Source organism: Chenopodium album, chromosome 2 (genome assembly GCF_948465745.1).
Source record: "Chenopodium album chromosome 2, dcCheAlbu1.1, whole genome shotgun sequence".
In the NCBI taxonomy this organism is placed as follows: Eukaryota; Viridiplantae; Streptophyta; class Magnoliopsida; order Caryophyllales; family Amaranthaceae; genus Chenopodium; species Chenopodium album.
The window spans coordinates 62,812,257-62,833,799 of NC_137835.1; the positions used below are offsets into that span (position 1 = coordinate 62,812,257).

Genomic DNA, 21,543 nt, shown 5'->3' on the forward strand with positions numbered 1-21,543 from the left:
ACCGTCCTTGTCCGTCTTAGATGCAGGGGACGACTGCTTCCGTTTGGACCTAGGGGTCGGAGTGGCCAGCTGTAGAGGCAAAAGTTAGTAAAAAGAGAGCAAGATAATATAATTGATAGGCTGTGTCAAGTTAGGAAGAAGATCTCTTCTGTAATGCATACACGAACGAAAAGAAGAAATCAAGATGGGTATACTTACTCCTTTAGATTGCTCGTACAGCTTCTAGCGAGCCTTGTACCGAGCCAAGTCAATCTCTGCCATGTTGACCTCCCCTTTCTACTCTGGGTCAAGCATCTTGTACGCCTCAGCTGAAAGAGAAAAGCAAAAAGTGTTAGAAATTTCTTCAAAATCAAATAACCTACGTACGTGTAAAAATATATGTCCATGCGTCCACCTTGGGGCAGGTTCTGGTACAGGCCATAGGCGGACATAAATGTGGGATCCCGCAGCCAGCTGGATAAAGGGACCCAGTTACTTGGAACGCGCTCAGTTTTGCCGTTCCTTTGCACCCGCTTGACTTTGAAATATTCAAGCTGGTACTCCTGGCTGGGGTGGACGGGTGGCTTATCAGGCTTGAGGTCCCCGCGTCCAAGCTGAATTGGCTCAGCATTGAACCGATTCATCCGCAAGTCAAATTCAACATCTTTGGTCTTGATGCGGTAGAATCGGTGCTTCTAGTCACGCCATTTAGAGACGCGGTCCACCACCATCATGTAGTCTCTGGTGGAGCTCAAGATGAACCAGCCGTCCGTGTCCGCGTCCAACTTAGTAAGTGAGTGCATCTCACAGAAAACTGCAAAGTCTGGCTTGAAGCCTTTGCAGATGCACGTCACCAAGTATCCAAAAATGTTCAACCAGCTGTTGGGCATCAGCTAGAAGAGGGCTATGTCGTATTCGTCCAAGATGGTGCGGACGAAAGGGTGGAGGGGGAAACGTAGTCCAACGTCCAAGGCCGCCCTATAGACGCTAAAGGACCTTTGGCGCGACCTCTCTTCTTCCCAAGCGGCCACGGCGCGAGACTTCCGTGGGGGCTGAATCTCGAATCCCTCCCCAAGGTGGAGGAATGCCTTGTAATCCTCAAACTTGTAGTTCAGGTAGCCCAAGGCTGTGCTACCCACTGTGCAGGCGTACAGATCCTTGAAGTTGTCAATATTGGCAACATCCTCCTCGGCCGCCTCTTCGCCCTCTGCGACCGCCGCTTCGCCCTCGGCCGCATTCTCAACCTCATCCTCCTCTCGTTGAGGAGCGCTCCCAAACTCAGAAGACAACACTCTGTCCAGATCGGTTGCCTTCGCTGAGCTGCGGCTCCTAGAACTATGGCCGCCTCGGGGAGAGATAATATCTTCAAGGGGCCTTTTGCCTTTATCTTTGGCACCGGCTGCCTGACTCCCAGTAGGAGGTGATCTGCGAGGGGGCAGGTCGGACGGTTCATTAATTGAGACCCCCGTTCTTGGTCTGTCCGACCTGCCATATCGGAGATAGAGTTCTGAGGGGGTGGGGATGGACCTATCAGCGTCCGCCCGAGAAGAGGAAGGAGGTCCTTCACAAAGTAGCAACTCGGCCCCATCCATGACCGAGCTGGCATATTGGGGGAACCTCAACCCCGGAGTTCGCCCGGACGTTCCCCCCGTAGTAGAAGCGCCTTGAGTCCTTTGGCGCTCCTCGAACGAGGAAGTTACTTCCACGGCCGAGCAGTGAGTGCCCGTGGAAGCGGTCGTAGGAGTGGAAGAAGGGGTCTCTAAGTTATTTGGGTCATATGGAGGCCTAGGGTTCACCAGACTTCCGTCTGGATTTTTAGCCGCATGGCGGTCGTACGTTTGCATCGTCCGTGCCATGTTCGACTGCAGGGACAGAGAAGAATGGGTGGATGTGAGTTGGTACGCACTAGAAATGGACCCACTCAATGAAGGAGACAACTCGTCTCCGTCCACTCTAGACTCCTCAGTCCCAGGCGAACGACCGACCTCATGAGGAGAAATGGACGAAGCCGAGTGTTGAGCCAGATTTTAAATGAACAAAGAAATAAAAAATGCAAGGAAAAGAAAACAGGCGGCCTACCTCTGTACGTGTTGAAAACTTGGAAGCCTTGAAGGTTGATCGGAAAACTCAACAAATGTTCCCGGAAAACTCAAACGCACGGCGGAGCTCTCGAAGATTCAAAGAAAAACACACTTTCTCTCTCTAGAAGCTCTGACTTCTCTCTAGAAAATGTAAAGTTCCAAAGTGCAAAAATGAAGTCAAACCCCTTGTATATATAGGCAAAATTTATGGGGGTAAGATAGTAAATTCATCTTTCCCGCCTAACAAAGTTGAACGGTTATAATTTAAAAATTTGACCTAGAATTTGGAGGGACAAGGAGCAACGCCGTTAAAATAGGCGGAAAAGAAAATGACCTAATAAACGGCGCGTCCAAAGAGAAGTTGACAGAGCTACAGCTCCCTCCGCAATGGCAAGACGACCGCATCTCCCAAAAGCGAGACGGCCTACCTTCGTCCGCGCCGTTCGTACAGATAAGCATTCACTCCAAAACTGCCTGGCGGACAGAAATCTAACAAAACCCTAATACGCTTGTACGCACCAAGGCTATTTGAGGTCAGAGGAGTCGGCCTGTAAGCGTACGAGCCACCCACTCTGAGGGGCAAATGTTGAGGGTAAAAATACCTCGTATACGTGGACCAATCCCATAGTGACACGTGGCCCAATTATAGGGTGACACGTGTCACTACGGGAAGATGCCACGCAATTCAGAGCACTTAAGGTTTCAGGCCAATCTCGTAGCGACACGTGGCTCAGTCAGAGGGTGACACGTGTCGTCACGAGAAGATGCCACGTGTTTAGGGCATGTGTTCTCTTTCTAATTAGCACGTCAGAAAGCCCTAACAACGTCAGGGCCCAAATCCCGAGAGATATCAATGAAAGCCGCAAAACGACGCCCCCAAAGTAGCACGTGGCATCATCTGATTGCGCAGCCAATCACGTCACGTAAATCTAGGGTACAAACCCTAGAAAGGGGCACGAGTCCCACCCCTATAAATACCCCAATCATTTATGATGGGAGTGGTGGATCAAGACATTTTACAAACAACAGAGCATTAAATAGCTCCAACTTCTCTCTACTTTCTCTCTCTAGCCTTTTCCGTTCCGATCACTTACTTGATCGTCGGAGGCGAATATTCCGTTGATCGGAATATTCATTGTTTTGTAGGTTGGACCGTCTCGTTGCCAGAAGAGCGTGACCAGTATCCTAGGAAATCCAAAAAACCCCCGAAACAACAGCGATATGAAAGAGGGTATGAAGAATGTACGATTTGCAACAATGATCGCTTTGCTTACAAAATGTTTTTATTCAATTCAATTATTATGTATTTATTTGATATAAATCTCTTTGTAGATGTCGTATGACTTTATTTATGATTCAATTTTATTTCAAAAAATAAAATAAAATAATACTAATTGCACTTCACTAGATTGACAACATGGAAGATGATAAAATAGCCAACTAATAACCAGCAATCACGCACACAAACATCAAATTTCCCTGTTCTTTCCTCCCCTTCACCCATCATTACAATTAGTTAACTGGTTTAAAAACCCAAACATCAACCCATTATCACAAGTTAACTCATCCACGTCTACTCCCATTTTCGTTATTAAAACAATCCTAGATTATGACATAATATGGCATATTATTATTATTATTATTAAAAATAAAAACCAATAATTAACAAAAATGCTTAACATTTTAAGACCAATTCATCGTATAACGCGGCGAATAATTCTCCAGATTCTCTTTCCTCTCTCAAACCCCTCTTCCCTCTTTCTTCATCTCCTACGCCTTCCCTCAACTCCTTCAATTTTAGTGAGAGAAAAACTCAGAATTAAATTCTTAGAGAATATCATTACATTAATTAGTTTAATTTAATCAAAATTAATAAGAGTAAAAAAAAAAAAAACACTTTGTGGGTTGGGGTTATATGGGGAATGGAACATTGGTGGATGGGGTTCGTCGATGGTTTTCTCGTCGAGGAGGTGTTGTTGCTAATAATAGTTATAAATTAGATGAGTCAATTAATAATAATAATAGTAGTAGCAGTAGACAGGTGTCTGTGATTTCCGAATTCAGCGGCAATCAGATTAATAATCATTCTTCATCTAAACAACAAGAAGGAGAAGAACAAGAGCTTAATATTGAATTTGACTTTGATCTTTCTGGGTTGAAACCTATCAAAGTTCCTAAACGTGCTCCTACTTCTCGTTTTCCTCTTCCAATGGATCCTCACAAGAAGGTTTATTCTTTTTTTTTTTTTTTTTTTTTTTTTTTTTTTTTTTTTTTTTTTTTTGATTGAGGTGATTGGTATTGTTTGTGAATTGGGTTTGTGTTAGATTTGTGAATTATTTGCAAGTTTGGTTGTATTTGTGTTTTTTTTTTGTTTATTTTGTTTGGTTTCATGATTTGATTTTGTTCTCCCCATTTGATGAAAATGTGTGAATTTATGTTAATTTTTTGTTTTCATGGAAATTGTGATTTGCATTGCATTGGTTGTCTGTGTTGTATTATGGTTCTTAATTTTAGTAATTTAAAGATATTTTATGGCGAATTGAAGTTTTCTTCTCAAGGAAAAATATTGGCATATTATCAAGTTGTCATCTTTTCTTCTCTTCGGGATTGGGGTGAATTTTAATATATATATATATATATATATATATATATATATATATATATATATATATATATATATATATATATATATATATATATATATATATATATATATTTTTTTTTTTTAATTTTTATAAAAATATTTTATTTATACTGTATGAGAAGTTCGTGGCAATCAAAGAGTTGTATGTAAGCAACAATACTGGTGCATTTGTGATTGTGAAGAGGATCGTTTAGCCTTACCCCTATAATGATACTTTAAGATAAATAAGAAGTAAATAACTTCTAATTCAGGCATGGTGTTTAGTCCAGTGTAATTTATAGTTGAAAAGTTGCTGATTAGAGGCCCTTTGGATATCTATTATAATTTGTAATGAAGTAATCTTTATTGGCAAAAAGCCCCAGAATTGAAGTTTATTGTTTTTTCTATATAGTACCTTTGTTATCTATTTTATATATGTAATATTCTCTAACAAAGTGGTTCAACACATTATTAAATTATATTTAGTGTACATTTTCATTGTTTTTGGAAGTAAGCAAAAAGCTTGGGGATTCTTTTTTAAATGCAATATTAAGATGAGGTGGCTTGATTGTTACATCAGTGTAATAGATTGAAAATTCTATGAGTCAAAGATGTGATACTCAAGGAGAATGCTGCTTTTAAAAATAAACTAATGAAGAAGTAATAATGAATTAGGCAACCTAATGCAAAACACGGCAAGAAGTTCTAACTAAATTTCTTCTTTATCAAGTACCATTTAAAAGTTGCTATTTTGCTTTCACTTATGAAGAGGACTCTGTATAGTATAGAAGATCAGTTTTTTATTTCATTCTAATGACAATATTTTAATTCTAATTATTCTACCTTCACTTGCTATAGTATGTGCATGTTTATCTGTGCTTTAAGTTAAAGTGATGATTTTTAAAGTCCTTTATGAAGTACAGGGTTGTAATTGTAGAATATGAAATTGTGATGAACATATATGTTTTAGTAGGGAAATTTGGTCATGATACATGCCACTTTTAATTTTTCCATGCATATATGATTGATTTTGATCCTCCCTCTCTTTTTCTCTTATCCCAATACAACAAAAGTGTTAAGTGTCTTTCAGAATCAGCCTTTTCAATAAGTTTCGGCTGTTTAGGCCTTAGGGATAGGGATATGTATATCTGAACCTTTCATACCTTTTCTTGGTGGACTGTAAATGTGGTGATTTTTTTTTTTTTTTCTTTTTCTTTTATAGTCTTAATTTTTGTTTTTAATTCCCTAGAATGAGTGATACTTCAAGCTTTGGGGGTCATTAAATAGAAATAATATGCTTGGTTAAGTTGGGAATGGGTCTGCAGTATGGTCTATGAAGAAAATCTACAATATATCATTGCTGTTTTAGGTAGTGTTATGTTATCTTTGAGATGTTTTAAAAGATGAAGTATTACATTTTTTGGATGGACTGAGGTTTTCATAGATCTAGCATTTCATCTGGTGCTATTTCTCATCATGTTTCTAAAATGTGCTTTTGATGTAGAGTGCACTGGAAAATGATTTCTTCACAGAGTATGGAGAGGCAAGCCGTTACCAAGTTCAAGAAATTATTGGGAAAGGAAGTTATGGTATTGTTGGTTCAGCTGTTGATACTCATACAGGAGAAAAAGTAGCTATTAAGAAGATCAATGATGTCTTTGAGCATGTTTCTGATGCCACCAGGATACTGAGGGAAATCAAGCTCCTACGGCTGCTTCGTCATCCAGATGTTGTAGAAATAAAGCACATTATGCTCCCCCCTTCTCGAAGAGAATTTAAAGATATCTATGTAGTTTTCGAGCTGATGGAATCTGATTTGCACCAAGTAATAAAAGCAAATGATGATTTAACTCCTGAACACTACCAATTTTTCTTGTATCAGCTTCTACGAGGATTGAAATATGTACATACAGGTTAAATTTGTAGATTTAACTCATGACATCAGGCCTTGGTTTTGTTGCCTTGACAACTGATGATCAGATTTTCTCTTCTTATGCAGCAAATGTTTTCCATCGAGATTTGAAGCCTAAAAACATCCTTGCTAATGCGGACTGCAAGCTTAAAATATGTGACTTTGGCCTTGCTCGTGTGTCATTTAATGATGCCCCATCAGCTATCTTTTGGACGGTATCTGACTGAACAAACTTGTCCAAGTTAACCCCAGCCTAAATTTTACTCCCACATCTTTTGCAATTGCTCTCTTGCTAATAATGTTTATATATTATGTGAAGGACTATGTTGCAACTAGATGGTATCGTGCTCCAGAACTCTGTGGCTCTTTTTTCTCTAAGGCAAGTATTCATTTTTGAAGCTTATAGCTGATGCTTCTTGTTATTTCTTCACCATTCAACCTAGGAGATGATAGCACTTTGAAGTAGTGTTCTAATGGTTGCTCAATTTTGTTTTGTTTTGTTTCAACTTTTGCTCTCAATTTTACTAGATAGTCGAGATTGAATTTGTAATAATTGCTTCAAATACAGCTCCTGAAATCCATTCATAACAAGTGAAGCCAACTTTGGTGGGTGTCTTCCCAAAATTATCCTAATACCTATATTCTGTTAAGCAGGTTAAAGGTCCACATGGTATATAGTACATTATCAATGTATTTCTTTTTATTTTGTTTTGGTTTTCACCTACCATAGTTAATCTTGAGAATCTTGAGATTGTTAAAAATAGAATAATTTTAGTTGGGACTTTTTTTTTTTTTTTTTTTAAGTTTTCCCTTATCTATTAGTTTCCTTCTAAAAGCTTATTATATAATGGCTATAGTAGAGCTGTCGATTCAGGTATTAAAGTCGGGTTTGGGTCGGGTCAAAGCAGGTCTCAGGTCAAATCAAAATTAGGTCAGATCAGGTTTGGGTCGGGTCAATTTCAGTTCAAATTATAACGGGTTGTTCACCTTTTCAGATATAGATCGGGTTCAATTCGAGTCAAATTCAGATCGGGTTCAATTTCAGGTTCAGGTTATGTTTAGTCAGGTTTGGATGGGTTAATAAAATGGTACATTCAGGTTCGGTTTAGTGTTGAGTCGGGTTTTGGTTCAAATTCAGTTCTAATAAATATCGATGTGGTCAAGTTGAACTATATATTTACGCTTTCCATAATTTGATCAAGCATCATCAAGATTTTATTAAACTTATATACGAGTTATAGAGAACAAAAGGTATATAAGCTGAACAAAAGATTTTATTAAATCGGATTGAGGGTTTACAGAATTATACCAATATATAAGCCGCATAAAAGGTATATAAAATTTTATTAAACCTTCCATGACTCAGGTACAGGTTTTAATTGGGTCGGTTACTAGTTCGGGTTCGGATTGTTTTCGGGTCGGATTAAATCGGTTGACGGTTACTATCAGGTCGGTTGCAAGTTCGGGTTCAGGTCATAAAGTATTGGATCAAATCGGTTTTCGGTTAAGACCAAGTCAGGTTCATGTCACTAGTTTCACCCTATTGTTCGGGTACTAGTTGGGTTCAAATCATTGTCGGTTCAGGTCGGGTTCTCGGGTCGGGTCAATTTTTGACAGCTCTAGGCTATAGTTGGGACTTGGAACTATATGGGAATCTATCCGTCAGCTAATTAGTTTCCCTCTACAATCTTTTTGCCTAAATTTAAACATATCCATATGTCTTCCTACATCCTGAAACAGCTTAATGCTAATTAATGTTACCCAGCACCTTTCAACGAACAGCAAACACTAACAACAGTTCAAGCTTAGTTATAAATAGCTAATATCATAGCTCATACAATTGACGGACTTCTGGCAACTTTAAGTTGTTTGCAAAATTCTGCTTAAATATGTTATAGAGTTGAATAGAATGAAATGTATAAAAAAGAAACTCCTATAAGCTATAGCCAAACCTCTTTTGAATTGTAAAAATCTGTAGCCTGCTATTCCCTATGCAGCAGTACAAGACAGTTATTGAGATGTTTTATTTTATTCATTGGACTCCAAAGTAGAAAAATTGCCAATTAATACTCTTTCAATTCAATAAAATCAGACTCCAGTGTAGAAAAATTGCCTATAAATACTCTTTCAATTTTATTGAATTGGACATTGTATAGGCAACATTTTTTTTTATGGTAATTCATAACTGTAAAGCTGTCACCGTTATTCTTAATTACTGTTTTGTCCATTGTGTCATTAATGTTTATATACATTTTACCGGGCTGTGTTATACGCTTACCTTGCACTACTTGATTGTAATGTTATCTGTCTATCTATTCAACTGTGCAGTATACACCAGCAATTGATATTTGGAGCATAGGATGTATATTTGCAGAAATGCTAACTGGAAAACCATTATTTCCTGGAAAAAATGTGGTTCATCAGTTGGACCTTATGACAGATCTTATGGGCACTCCACCTCCTGAAGCCATTTCAAGGGTTAGTTCTTGTACTAGTTAGTTATTTCCGCGTTTAAGTTTATCAAAGGTTAAAGAGTTGAATTGGATTTGCAGCTGAACAAACTTACATGTATAATGCCTGTTATCAAAATGTCATGCCTCTATAATGAAAGCTTCATTTGTCGTCTTTTTTTTTATTTTATTTTATTTATTCTTTTGAATTCATATTCTTGTTCTGATGGCTTATTCTTTCTGTTATTAGATAAGAAATGAGAAGGCCAGAAGATATTTAAGTAGCATGAGGAAAAAGCCACCAATCCCATTCTCACAAAAGTTTCCTAATGTAGATCCATTGGCTCTTCGCCTTTTAGAGCGTCTTCTTGCATTTGATCCCAAAGACCGACCATCTGCTGCAGAAGTATGCAATCTGAACTTTGGGCCTTTGGCTGCTTTCTGATTGTAAGCATATCATCATCAGGTCATTTGATTGAACGATTGGTTAATTGTGAGAATTTCTTGTTATTTGTGTTTGCAGGCATTAACTGATCCATACTTTTATGGATTGTCAAGTGCAGATCGTGAACCTTGCACTACTCCCATTTCAAAACTGGAATTTGAATTTGAACGGAGGAAACTGGCAAAAGATGACGTTAGAGAGCTAATTTATAGAGAGGTATGGCTTGTAAATTTGGTAATTCTGAAATATAGTACTAGTAAATGGTTAAAGTTGATAGTAACTGCAACAAAAAAACTTCCATGAAGTAAACAGATATTGGAGTACCATCCCCAGATGCTTCAAGAATATCTTCGTGGTGGCCAGGATCAGACTAGCTTCATGTACCCCAGGTAGGCTTGCTTTTTTCTTTCTTTTTTTTTTTTAAAAAAAAAAAAACTTGGTATTGTTTCTTGTCTTCAGAAATCATAAGTTCCATCTATTTTTATTATTGTTCTAGATCTTTACTGTTGGTGACATATGACTGCTTTAATTTCTACTCAAAAGTTATCTGCTATTGATGTATCTTGTACTCAGCATAAATTTCTTCACTATTCATCAATAATGGTTGCGGCTTTTTGCTATACAGAGTGAAAACTGAGCAAAATAGTCCATTGTTAAAAATTAATTAATTCCACCAACATGCTTTTGTTGAAACTATACATTGATAGAAACTTGTGTGCTATTGGGAGTAAATATGCCATCTTGCTGATTTCAGAATAATCCTTTACTTTTTTGGGGACAGAAGGTCTGTTGTTGTGGTCAATTTGATAATTGTCATTAAATTTGTATGGACGTGGAATGGATATTTACTTCTCATCATTGAATTCAAAATAATGTGCTGGATCAGGCTGGTAATGAAGCCAATTTCAGATTCTTGAACTCTATTTATCTCTTCTAAACTAGAAGACAGTTAGAGAAACTAAGCCCTCCACCTACACTCATTTATATTACGCCCTCTCCTATCTTTCTCTCCAACAATGTTAAGAGAAACTTCTGAAATAATACGCTATTACAAGGATTATTAGAGTTGTTTTTATGTATATGAAATGTACTCAGCCATGCCTGTTTTTCTTCCTCTACCTCTCCTTCCCGTTCTGTTTGTATGGAAGAAAATAATGAAGATCAAACTAATTCTGTTTGATTAGTTTATTCTTTGAGGAGCCTGTTAGTCTCACTAATTCATAGGGATTTACCCAACCTCAGTTTTCTTTTTCTTGATCATTGTTTATGAATCTCCTTTTATGTTTCTACAATCTTTGAAATCTAAGCAATCCATCATATGACTGTTGATTGTAAGAAAAATACTGTTAGAGTATGCATCTTGTGTATACTCAACTTTATGCCAAACTGCTTGAGCCTTGTAAATTTGTTTCTGAAAGAAGTGTTTAAAAGCTTGCTCGAGGAGTGTCAGATTAATGAATGTTCATTGTAAGTAATAATATGCCTCATTCTTGTACTCATGAACAAAGGTGGGTTGGAGCGTTGAAAGTCGTGATCTTGTAATAGACTAACCTGTAGGGGTAGTATAGGTATTCTAGTATTATTAGTTTTTTAGGGTTAATAGTCCTTAGTATAATTAGAGAGGTAATGGAAAGAAATAGGTAGGCAGAATTTTGGAGTAATTCCTTAGACCTCAAGTCACTAATCTACTACCTACTACCTTTTGTAAGAAATCATTAATCTGTTTAATCAAATTTCCAAGCTTTCCCATTTAAATTTCCTCTTAATTAAGTGAAGTATACAAGTCAGATTTGCTAGTCTATAACAGAACTCTAATAGAGTCTAGCGAGAAGCACTCTTAGAGTAATATAGAACAATCCAAAGGTCAACAGTGAGGAGTGGGTAGAAGGGGGACTCACACCATATTAGAGCAGATATTACATCCTAGGGAAGTAAACTCACCAACCAAACTCTCTTTTCAGCTTGTTAGTCTCCTAGACTCCTATGCTATGAAAGAAGCTCTCTTGTATTTACGAGCGTGAGCTAGTAGGAAGGCTGACCACTGCATACACTAAAATGGATGCTGGAAGTGAGTTTGTATTACACCATATATTGGCTAGCAAATGAATCAGTATTGTATTTGATGCTGTAACTGTGTGAATTCTATGAGCCAATTCTAACATTTGACCGTGTCCATAATATTTACGCATTGTTAGCAACTAGGAATTTACCAAGTTTTTTTTTTTTTGGTAAGAAATATGCCAAGCTTTGTCTTTCCTGAAAAACCTAATGCTGATATGCTGTAATGATATAATATCTATAAAATAGGAATAAAATCCTCCTTGTCTCTGGACTTTTTATCATCACCAATATAACTAAACCTAGCCATTCAATTTGACACCTGCCTACAACCACCTAGCATTTGATCGTTTTTCTCCTCACTCCATCCCCACCCCCACCCCCACCCCCATGATGATCTCACCAGGGCCGTCAAATTTTTCTTGACCGCTAGTATTCACCACTCTTGCTCATGATTCTTTGTGACTTTAAACCACCGTCGTAAGTTCCTAACTCCATCGTCACCACCGTAATGTCTTCATCATGTTTGGTTGCAACAATAAACATGATCTACTTCTATGTAACTTGAAGTTTTGAAAAGAAAGGAGTAACGTACTTAAACAATCTAAACCTTGTTTCTCACATGTCCTCTTAATTAGAAGTGACATGTAACTTCTCACTTTATTATGTTGCATCCTGCATCCTCCTTTTTGTCACTGTTACTTATGACGATAAAACATGTCTCCTTTATGTTGCATCCTGCATCCTTCTTTTGTCACCTTTACTTGTATTCATATACCAGCACAATGTCTCAACAGCCTACTTAAATAGACATAATTGTCTTCCCTCTTTTAAGTTTTTTATCATTTAATCATCTCGAAGTGCTCCTCCATTATTTGTATGAATACTATGTATTGTTTGCTGATAAATCTTGTGTCTTCCATCTTATTCTAACTTAACTTGAAACCCTTTGACCCTGACATTCCTTGGATCATGATTATGAGATCATTCAAGAATTATGAAAAGGATTAGGAACTTAAAGTTGATCTTTGGTGTAACTTAGTTTGAGAAACTAGGCTTTCTTTCCCACCCGGCATTCTCATGCTAGTCCTAATTCCATAAGCATTATTCTTAACTATAATATGATAAATTAAGATGTGAAGCAACCCAGGCACAGCTACTTGCTTTTATGGCACAAGCCAATGGTCACTCGATTGTAATCTGGACATGGATTTTACCAACTGGATAATTTGGGTCTCTTCATTGTACACATGTAAGAACTAATAATCCTTGTGAAAGAAAATAAACTTCATTCCTTTGGAATCACGTTGGCACTATATTACTTTCCGGCTAATGCATTCCAGTATTTTTATAGGCACTATATTTGCATTTCAAAGGTAACACCTCTAGAATAGTAAAATATTAGCGTTTCAAAGGTAGTAGATAGCATTTGTTAATAATACGTAATAGTTAGTCTTTACGAAAAAAAAATGTAAGACTTTTATTGTATTTTAATATTCCATCAGCTACTTTTTCGAACAATAGTACTATGAACAACTAATTTGACAGCTTACCTTTACCTGCTACTAGCTAACAGCTACATGTTACTTTGACTGTTAAAAGTTACGCTTCTGCTAATTTTGTTGAACTAAACAGGATTCTTTGTCCTAGGCTCCTTCCATTAATTTCTTTGACATCTAAAATTCTTGTGATTGCAGTTGTGAAGGATTTTAATTACTTCTAGATAAGGTTTTTGCATGGTTATGTGCTAGAGTAATTTTCTATGTATCTTGTTGGCATTATGCCTCGGACTTTTTGTTGGATGGTCTCACCTGGTTTCTAGTGTGATTGGTGATTTGCTATGATTTCTACTTCAAGGGAAGAATACCCATCTTTCTCTCTTTTTAATGCAACTCAAATAGACTTCCTGCTCACAAGGAGCATAGATAGACAAAGTTGCATAAACTGTAAGGTTATCCCAGGGGAGAGTGTGGTCACCCAACACCGGCTATTGGTAATGACTATTCGTCTGAAAGAGAAGGCGAAGAAAAAAGTTAGACAAGAAGAACCAAGGATAAGATGGTGGACCCTAAGGGATGCAAAAGCTAAGGTTTTTACAGAAAAGGTAATTGAAGAAGCGGATTGGGATGGAGAGGTGGATCCGGACATGACCTGGTTACGAATGAAGAACTGTTTCCTAAGAGTGGCCAAAGAGGTCTTAGGGGAAGTAAGGGGAAGAACTTCGGTACAGAGAGATACTTCGTGGTGGAATGAAGAGGTGAAAGCAGTAATTAAGCAAAAAAGGGAATGCTATCAAGCCTTAGGAAAATGTAGGAGTGATGAAACCTTTGCAGCGTATAAGGAGGCTAAGAGTAAGGCAAAGGCAGCTGTTCGCCAAGCAAAAGAAAAGGCATATCAGGAGGTTTATGAAAAGCTTGATTCCAAGGAGGGAGAAAGGATCATTTATAAGATGGCAAAGAGAAGACAAGAGGCAAGGAAGGATATTGGCATGGTGAAGTGTGTCAAAGATAAGAACCAAATGGTCCTAGTGCAAGAGGAGGACATCAAGGATAGGTGGAAGGGGTACTTCGATGAATTGTTTAATGGAAGTAATGGAGTTGTGATAGGAGATACCTCTATGAGTGATGAAGAAATCAACATGGAGTATGTGCGAAGGATTAGGAGAGTAGAGGTGGAGATTGCACTGAGGAAGATGAAACCTAAGAAGGCGGTTGGCCCTGATGGGGTACCGATAGAGGTGTGGAGGTGTTTGGGTAAGATTGGTATTGATTGGTTAACAAACCTTTTCAACAAGATATGGACGGCTACAAGGATCCCACAAGATTGGAGGAAGAGCACCTTGGTCCCGGTTTATAAAAACAAAGGAGACGCTCAAGATTGTTCTAACTATCGAGGAATTAAGCTTATGAGCCATACTATGAAGTTGTGGGAAAGGGTGATTGAACAAAGGTTGAGGGCATGCACAAGCATTTCAGATAACCAATTTGGTTTTATGCCTGGGAGATCTACTATGGAGGCAATCCATTTGATAAGACAAATGATGGAGTTTTATAGGGTAAAGAAGAAAGATCTTCATATGGTCTTTATTGATTTAGAGAAGGCATATGACAAGGTGCCAAGAGAGATACTTTGGTGGGCAATGTTGAAGAAAGGTATCCCACGAAGGTATGTAGACCTAGTTAAGGATATGTATCGGGATGTGTCAACAAATGTGAGGACATGCGGAGGGTTGACAAAAGATTTCCCTATTACAATCGGATTGCATCAAGGGTCTGCATTAAGCCCTTTTCTTTTTGCAACGGTTCTAGATGAATTAACTAGACCAATTCAAGATGAGGTTCCATGGTGTATGCTGTTCGCAGATGATATCGTTTTGGTGGATGAGACTAAGGATGGGGTTAATGTCAAGTTGGAGCAATGGAGGCAAAGGTTGGAATCTAGAGGGTTTAAGCTAAGTCGGAGTAAGACTGAATATTTGGTATGTCGTTTTGGCACTCAGAGGGGGACAAGCAATGAAGTGGTGAGTTTGGATGGAAAGGATTTGACCATGAGTGAATGTTTTAAGTACCTAGGGTCGATCATCCAGAAGAATGGTGACATTGATCAAGACGTGACCCACAGGATTAAGTCAGGGTGGCTTAAATGGAGAGCGGCCACGGGAGTGTTATGCGACCGCAGCATTCCCTTAAAGTTGAAGGGAAAATTCTACAGGACTGCCATAAGACCAGTGTTGCTCTATGGTACAGAATGTTGGGCTTCTAAGAAAGAGCATATTAAAAAGATGGAGGTTACGGAAATGCGCATGTTAAGGTGGATGTGTGGAAACACTTTAAGAGATAGAATCAGAAATGAGGTTATTCGCAAGAAAGTAGGTGTGGCGGGCATTGTAGATAAATTAAGGGAAAATCGGCTGCGTTGGTTTGGACATGTAAGACGGAGACCCGAGGGTGCACCGGTGCGAAGAGTGGAAGAGTGGGACCATGGAGGGATTAAACGAGGAAGAGGGAGACCAAAGATGACTTGGTTGGAAGGAGTGAGGAAGGATATGAAGTGCATGGATTTACGTGAGGATGAAGTTTTGGATCGTAAGGGATGGAGGAGAAAGATTTATGTTGATGACTACACGGAATAATCAAATTTGGTTCATGTTAGCCGACCCCACTTTTGGGATTAAGGCTTTGATTGATTGATTGATTGACTCTGGTAGCATAAAATATTTTGTTAAACCATGGACTGGTATCCTGGTCGGTGTGTATTATATATATAGGCTTCCATTCTATATGTGATGAATATTTTTTTTATTTCTGGTTGTCATGGCTTTGAGAAACTAAGAACATAGTGGTTTTTCAGTTTTCTCCTAGTTTCAATATACATATCAATGAAACTTGTTTGGTTTTTGACGGAGGTCTTTTACTTCAAATGACATTCATGCTTACCTTAATTTCTTTGCTCCTTTCCTTTTGACTTCATTCTTTGAATTCGTTACGGAAAAATGTACGAAAATGGATATTGGATGCATCTATAATGTTGGTAATTTAATGTGGAGTATCGACTGAAATGTCTTTCTTTTAGTGTCCTAACAGTTTTTTTATAGAATTTTTTGTTATTTATTTACTGAGGGTGTGGGAGTGAGGGAAGGCGATTTCTGTCTTCATCTTAAATGAATCAATAAAATTATAAATTCTGGGTTTGTAGGTAATTTTAGATATTTGTATCAGGTTTTATTTATGCTGTATATTTTTGGATCTCACACGTACTGTTGCTACCAAGTTACTGAACTCCTGTAATTGTTTTTCTCTTGCGCAGTGGAGTTGATCGATTCAAGAGACAGTTCGCTCATCTCGAGGAACATTTGGGTAAAGGTGAAAAAAGCACACCACTCTCGAGGCAACATGCTTCCTTGCCTAGGTAAATCTGTTTGTATCTCTGCTACTGGTTTTATATAGGGGCTCTCAGGACTTGGTTGTCCAGTAATTTTTGCTTGGCAGTAAGCTTTGCAAAAGAAACAAATAATGTGAGCGCCACTGTGAGTACCATTGGCTTTGTCGCCTACTCACTTTATGGCTTCATCCATCTCTTTTCTCACCTCCCTACAAAAGAAAACGAAAATTGAAATATAAAGATCTATACTATTCCAAAAACCTAAGGCTATAGGCACCACATTATATCCATAGTGTTGACATGTTATATGATGTAAGTATGTAAAATCACATTTTGCAAGTTTTCCTATTTACCACACACACACACAAAAATCATGATTCAACAATTAGGTTGTAATTGATAGTGATGTTATTTGTCACCAAAGAGATAAAGTACACCCTCCGTTCCTTTTTATTCTCTACATTTTGACGTTTGATGTTCAACTTTTGAAACTTTGATTATAAATATTAACTAATACATCAAAAGTTCAAAACTATATCATATGAGATCTTGTTAGATTCGGCTTGAGACATATTTTCCAAATATCAAATTTTAAAATTACAAATATCATATTGAATATATACTAGGTCTAAGATATGCATTGGAGACCGTGAAATTCGAAATTTAAAGAATAAAAAGAAATGGAGGGAATACTTAATATGAAATAAAAGTATAATACAACTTTCCTTACATTGAATTCAATGTCATAGATTTAATCAAATTCAATGCCCAACTAAGTTCCAATTGCCAAATAGATCAATTCAATACCTATATTCCAATTAAAAAAAGGAAAAATTATTCACCTTACTTGCAACAAGCCATAGCATTGCACTGTTCAAAAATTCATTATACGAATTATAAATAGTATGCTGTATGCTATTCACAGTTATAATTGGAATTTTCTATCTTCCCTCTGCTGATATTATCTATGTATGTTTCCATCATACTTTCTAGGGAGCGAGTTCCTGCACCTAAAACTGATGCAAATGAAAACAATGACATGGAAAATCGAGCAGTTGCTCGTACTGCTCTTGAAAGCCCTCCCAAGTCAAACGCCGATGGATCAGAAAATGAAGTGCCTCAAAATGGCCAAAATAAAGGCAATTATAGCGCTCGGAGCTTGTTGAAGAGTGCCAGTATCAGTGGTTCCAAATGTATAGGGGTCCAATCCAGAAAAGACCCTGAGGTATAATATCTCATCCTCAATTATGTGGATTGTCTGCTTGTTTTTCCAGATTTGTTGACATGTAACAAGCCAAAAATAATGAAACGGATATAAAATAATGTTGATGCAACTATAAATCCATGGTGGTGTTATGTAATGTGTTTGTTACAAAGCCGCTAGTGAAGACTCTTCCATGTATTCACAACTTCTCCAATTTCAGGAAGAACCAATTGCAGAGAATGAGGAGGCAGTTGATGAACTTACAAAAAAGGCTACAGCCCTCGCAACCTGATTATCTGAGATAGTTGTGGATACTGGGGTTAGATGTCTTATCTGCATTCCTCGCGATTTCAAGTGAAACACATCTGGAACACCATCCACAAATATTTACAGAAAATTTTGGGCCTTTTCGTGTTCTCGATAGACATCAAGGATTAGATTTCCTGTTGTCACTCTTTCGCCAATTGTTGTATTAAAATTCATCGTATGCAACAAAATAGAGGGAAGGGTGGGGGATATGGTTTGCCCTCCATTTAAGTTTGAGACTGATTTTGCAATTCAATTTTTTAATATCCTTTTTGAGCTTATAAAAGCATGTATACCTTTTTCTTGGCCTTTAAGACGACGTAATTTTTGAAGAAAAAGTTTTCCGTGCTCTCATTGCTTACATATTTGTTAATTGTTATTGCCATTATAAGCATGTAATCTGAGTTTTTTAATACCTAGTAATTAGTGAGTTATCTCTTTTTTTTTTTATTTTGTAATGTTTTTACTTTAATCATTTGAGGGGAGACATTACTTTCACTTAAAAGATTGTATACGTGTATATATATATATATATATATATATATATATATATATATATATATATATATATATATTTTTTTCCTCAATTGAAAAGGTACACGGTACTAGTAATCTCTCTATCTCAGAGAAGACTACTAGAATCTAAAAGCCTCCCTCTATCTAAAAAACATAAAGACCTATGCTAAAAAACAAGCTTCTTAAAGAAGCTAAACAAAACTTCCTCTAAGAAGCTAACACGTATAGCTTCTCATAGAAGCTAAAGCAAACAACCGACGACATTCATGAAGCGGTGAGGTGGCAAAGAGATCAGTGTCGATCTTAACTACGATCTGGCTTTGAAACACTAGAACGTCGGTGAGGATGATCAAGAGCATAGGCAACTAGAAGCGGAGGGGCAAACAGCTAGCAGAAAAGAAAACAAGGTGGAGACACCGAGACTAAGAAATTCTAGAGGAAGCTACAACAACAATTGAAAGGAAGTAGAAAAGAAAACCCATCCCACCTCACAAAACTACAATTAGACAAAGATGGGAAAGATCTCACATCAAAAGACTTGCTATCAAAACTAGAAAACAATACCATGAGATTCTATACGTGAATTGTGAAAGATGATAGGTCAAAAGTTGTAATTTTTTTTTTTTTTTTTTTTTCAAAATAACATTACTTTCAGGTAAATTTGGTAGTGCTTGATGCAACTCAGATAAATGACTACCCAAGCTCAGCCCAATTGAGTGGACAAGAGCTGGATTGATTAGCTCAGAGAAAATCCAAGGATGAAAGGAATTCTCGAGAGGGTAATCAATGAAACAGTAACCAAGATAGACTGAAATTTTAGAGAGAGAAAAAGATAAGCAGGAGAAGATCGTTGTAATTTCATTAATGATAATCTCCTTACAATAATGAGGCCATATTAATAGCAGTCTTTCTTACAAAGCAAGTCAGCATAACAACTTAGCTAAATGACAAAATTAAAAAATTAATTAACAAATTAAGAGAATCTTTTTTTTTTTTTTTTTTTTGTTATAATAGACAGCTAAATATCCTCCCATTCATTCCCCATAGCAACTTCCCCAAAATTGGCATCTTCCAAGCTGGCTTGGAAATTCTGTTGCAACTTGTCCAACTCACTAGCCCAATCAGCAACACCTGTACATTCAGCAACACTTGTCACAATACCCTTGCCATCCAATATAACAGTGAACAAAAATAGCCTAGTTCCTTCCCTGCTCTCTATGCCTACATCAATACTCCCCCCCCCCCCTCTTCAGCTGATCCTTGACCCCAAGGATTAAAGTTAGGAAACTACTCCTCAATAGCAACAACATCCTCCCAAGTAGCATCTTCAGGTGATGAATCAGACCATTCACTGCTTAACAGCATGGTTATGCCTTTTCACACTTCTTTTATTAATCAAGGCAACAGGTAACCATGGTATAGAGCTGTCTTGAGGTATTGTAGGCATAGTAGCAGAGCAGTTAACATGGGGAATAGGACCTGAGTATTTCTTTAATTAAGACACATGAAAGGTAGGGTGAACCATAGATGTGCTAGGTAATTGTAGAGTATAAGCTACCCTCCCTACCTTATTCAGAATCTGATAAGGGCCAAAATACCTTGCTGCTAACTTTTGATTAGGCCTAGCTTGTATCGACTGCTGTCTATATGGCTATAGCTTTAAGTAAACCTAATCATCAAACCTGAATTCTCTCTCACTTCTGTATTTATCAGCTTATTGCTTCATCCTGTTCTGAGCTCTGGATAAGTGCTCTTTTATCAGCCGAATAGTGTGTTCTCTTTGTTGTAAACTCCTGTCTACACTCTCTACAGCACTCAAACCAGGTAGGTAAGGAATGTGTAGGGGTGGTTTATGTCCATATAGAACTTCATAAGGGGTCATCTGTATAGCAGAATGGTAAGAAGTATTATTCCAAAACTCAGCCAAGGGCAACCACCTAGCCCAATCCTGAGGTAAGTTTCCACACACCTATTAAGAACCACAGATTGGCCATCAGTTTGAGGATGATAGGATGTAGATAACTTATGCTGAATTCCTTGTAATCTCATCAACTCAGACCAAAATGTATTGATAAAGATCTTGTCTCTGTCAAAAATGATTGATCTAGGGAAGCCATGAAGCTTATAAACATGATCCAAGTATGCTTGAGCCACCTTGAGTGCTGAAAAGGGGTGCACCAAGGGAATGAAATGAGCATACTTACTCAACCTATCAATCACAACCAATATCACCTCCTTCCCTAGAAACTTAGGTAACCCCTCAGTGAAGTCCATGGTGATATCTTCCCAAACTCTATCTGGAATAGGTAGAGGTTGCAACAACCTAGGGTAAGCAGAATTATCATATTTGCACCTTTGACAAGTAGTGCATTGATTGATGTAAGACTGAACAGTCAGTTTCATTCTAGGCTAGTAAAAAATACTCTTAATTCTCCTTAATGTTGCTTCAATACCAGAGTGTCCACTAATAGAAGAGTTGTGAAGCCACTCTAAGATCTTGTTTCTTAATTCTGTGCTATTTCCAATCACCAGCTTCCCTTTTCTTCTCAATTGATTGTCTGACCAAGTAAAGTGCTTGTGAGAGGTTGGATCTTGCTTCAATTCTTCTATTAACTGCTGCATATTAGGGTCATCCAGCCAGATTTGCTGAATTTGTTCCATCAAATCTTAATTAATGGAAGATACAATCAAATTCATCAACTGATAGTGAGTCACCTTGGATAATGCATCTGCCACCTTATTATCACACCCTTGTTTATATTCAATTGTATAATCCAAACCAGCCAATTTTGACAACCATTCCTGCTGGAAAGAAGTCACAATCTTGTGTTCAAGCAAGTGTTTGAGACTTTGCTGATCACTCTTGATCACAAAGGGTAACACCAGTAAATAATGTTGCCACTTCTTAACAGTATATACTATAGCCAGTAGCTCTCTCTCATAAGCAGATAAGATAATATTCTTTTCAGTCAGAGCTTTGCTTATGAAAGCAATAGGGTGCCCTTCCTGCATCATAACTTCCCCAATTCCTAACCCTGAGGCATCTCTTTCAATCAGGTAGAGCTAGGATAGGTGGTGAAGTCATCTC

The 21,543-nt window shown here is 37.7% G+C and overlaps 1 protein-coding gene across 1 annotated transcript; it reads left to right on the forward strand.

The window, feature by feature from the left end:
- Nucleotides 1–3,782: 3,782 nt before the first annotated feature.
- Nucleotides 3,783–18,455, forward strand: LOC145599249 (mitogen-activated protein kinase 9-like). Its single transcript, XM_081655653.1, has 11 exons — nt 3,783–4,287; nt 6,188–6,596; nt 6,683–6,810; nt 6,915–6,974; nt 8,924–9,073; nt 9,296–9,451; nt 9,569–9,706; nt 9,803–9,879; nt 16,355–16,456; nt 17,423–17,654; nt 17,854–18,455. The coding sequence occupies exons 1-11, from the start codon at nt 3,976–3,978 to the stop codon at nt 17,923–17,925; spliced, it is 1,836 nt and encodes a 611-aa protein (XP_081511779.1). The 5' UTR covers nt 3,783–3,975; the 3' UTR covers nt 17,926–18,455.
- The last annotated feature ends 3,088 nt before the right edge of the window (nt 18,456–21,543 follow it).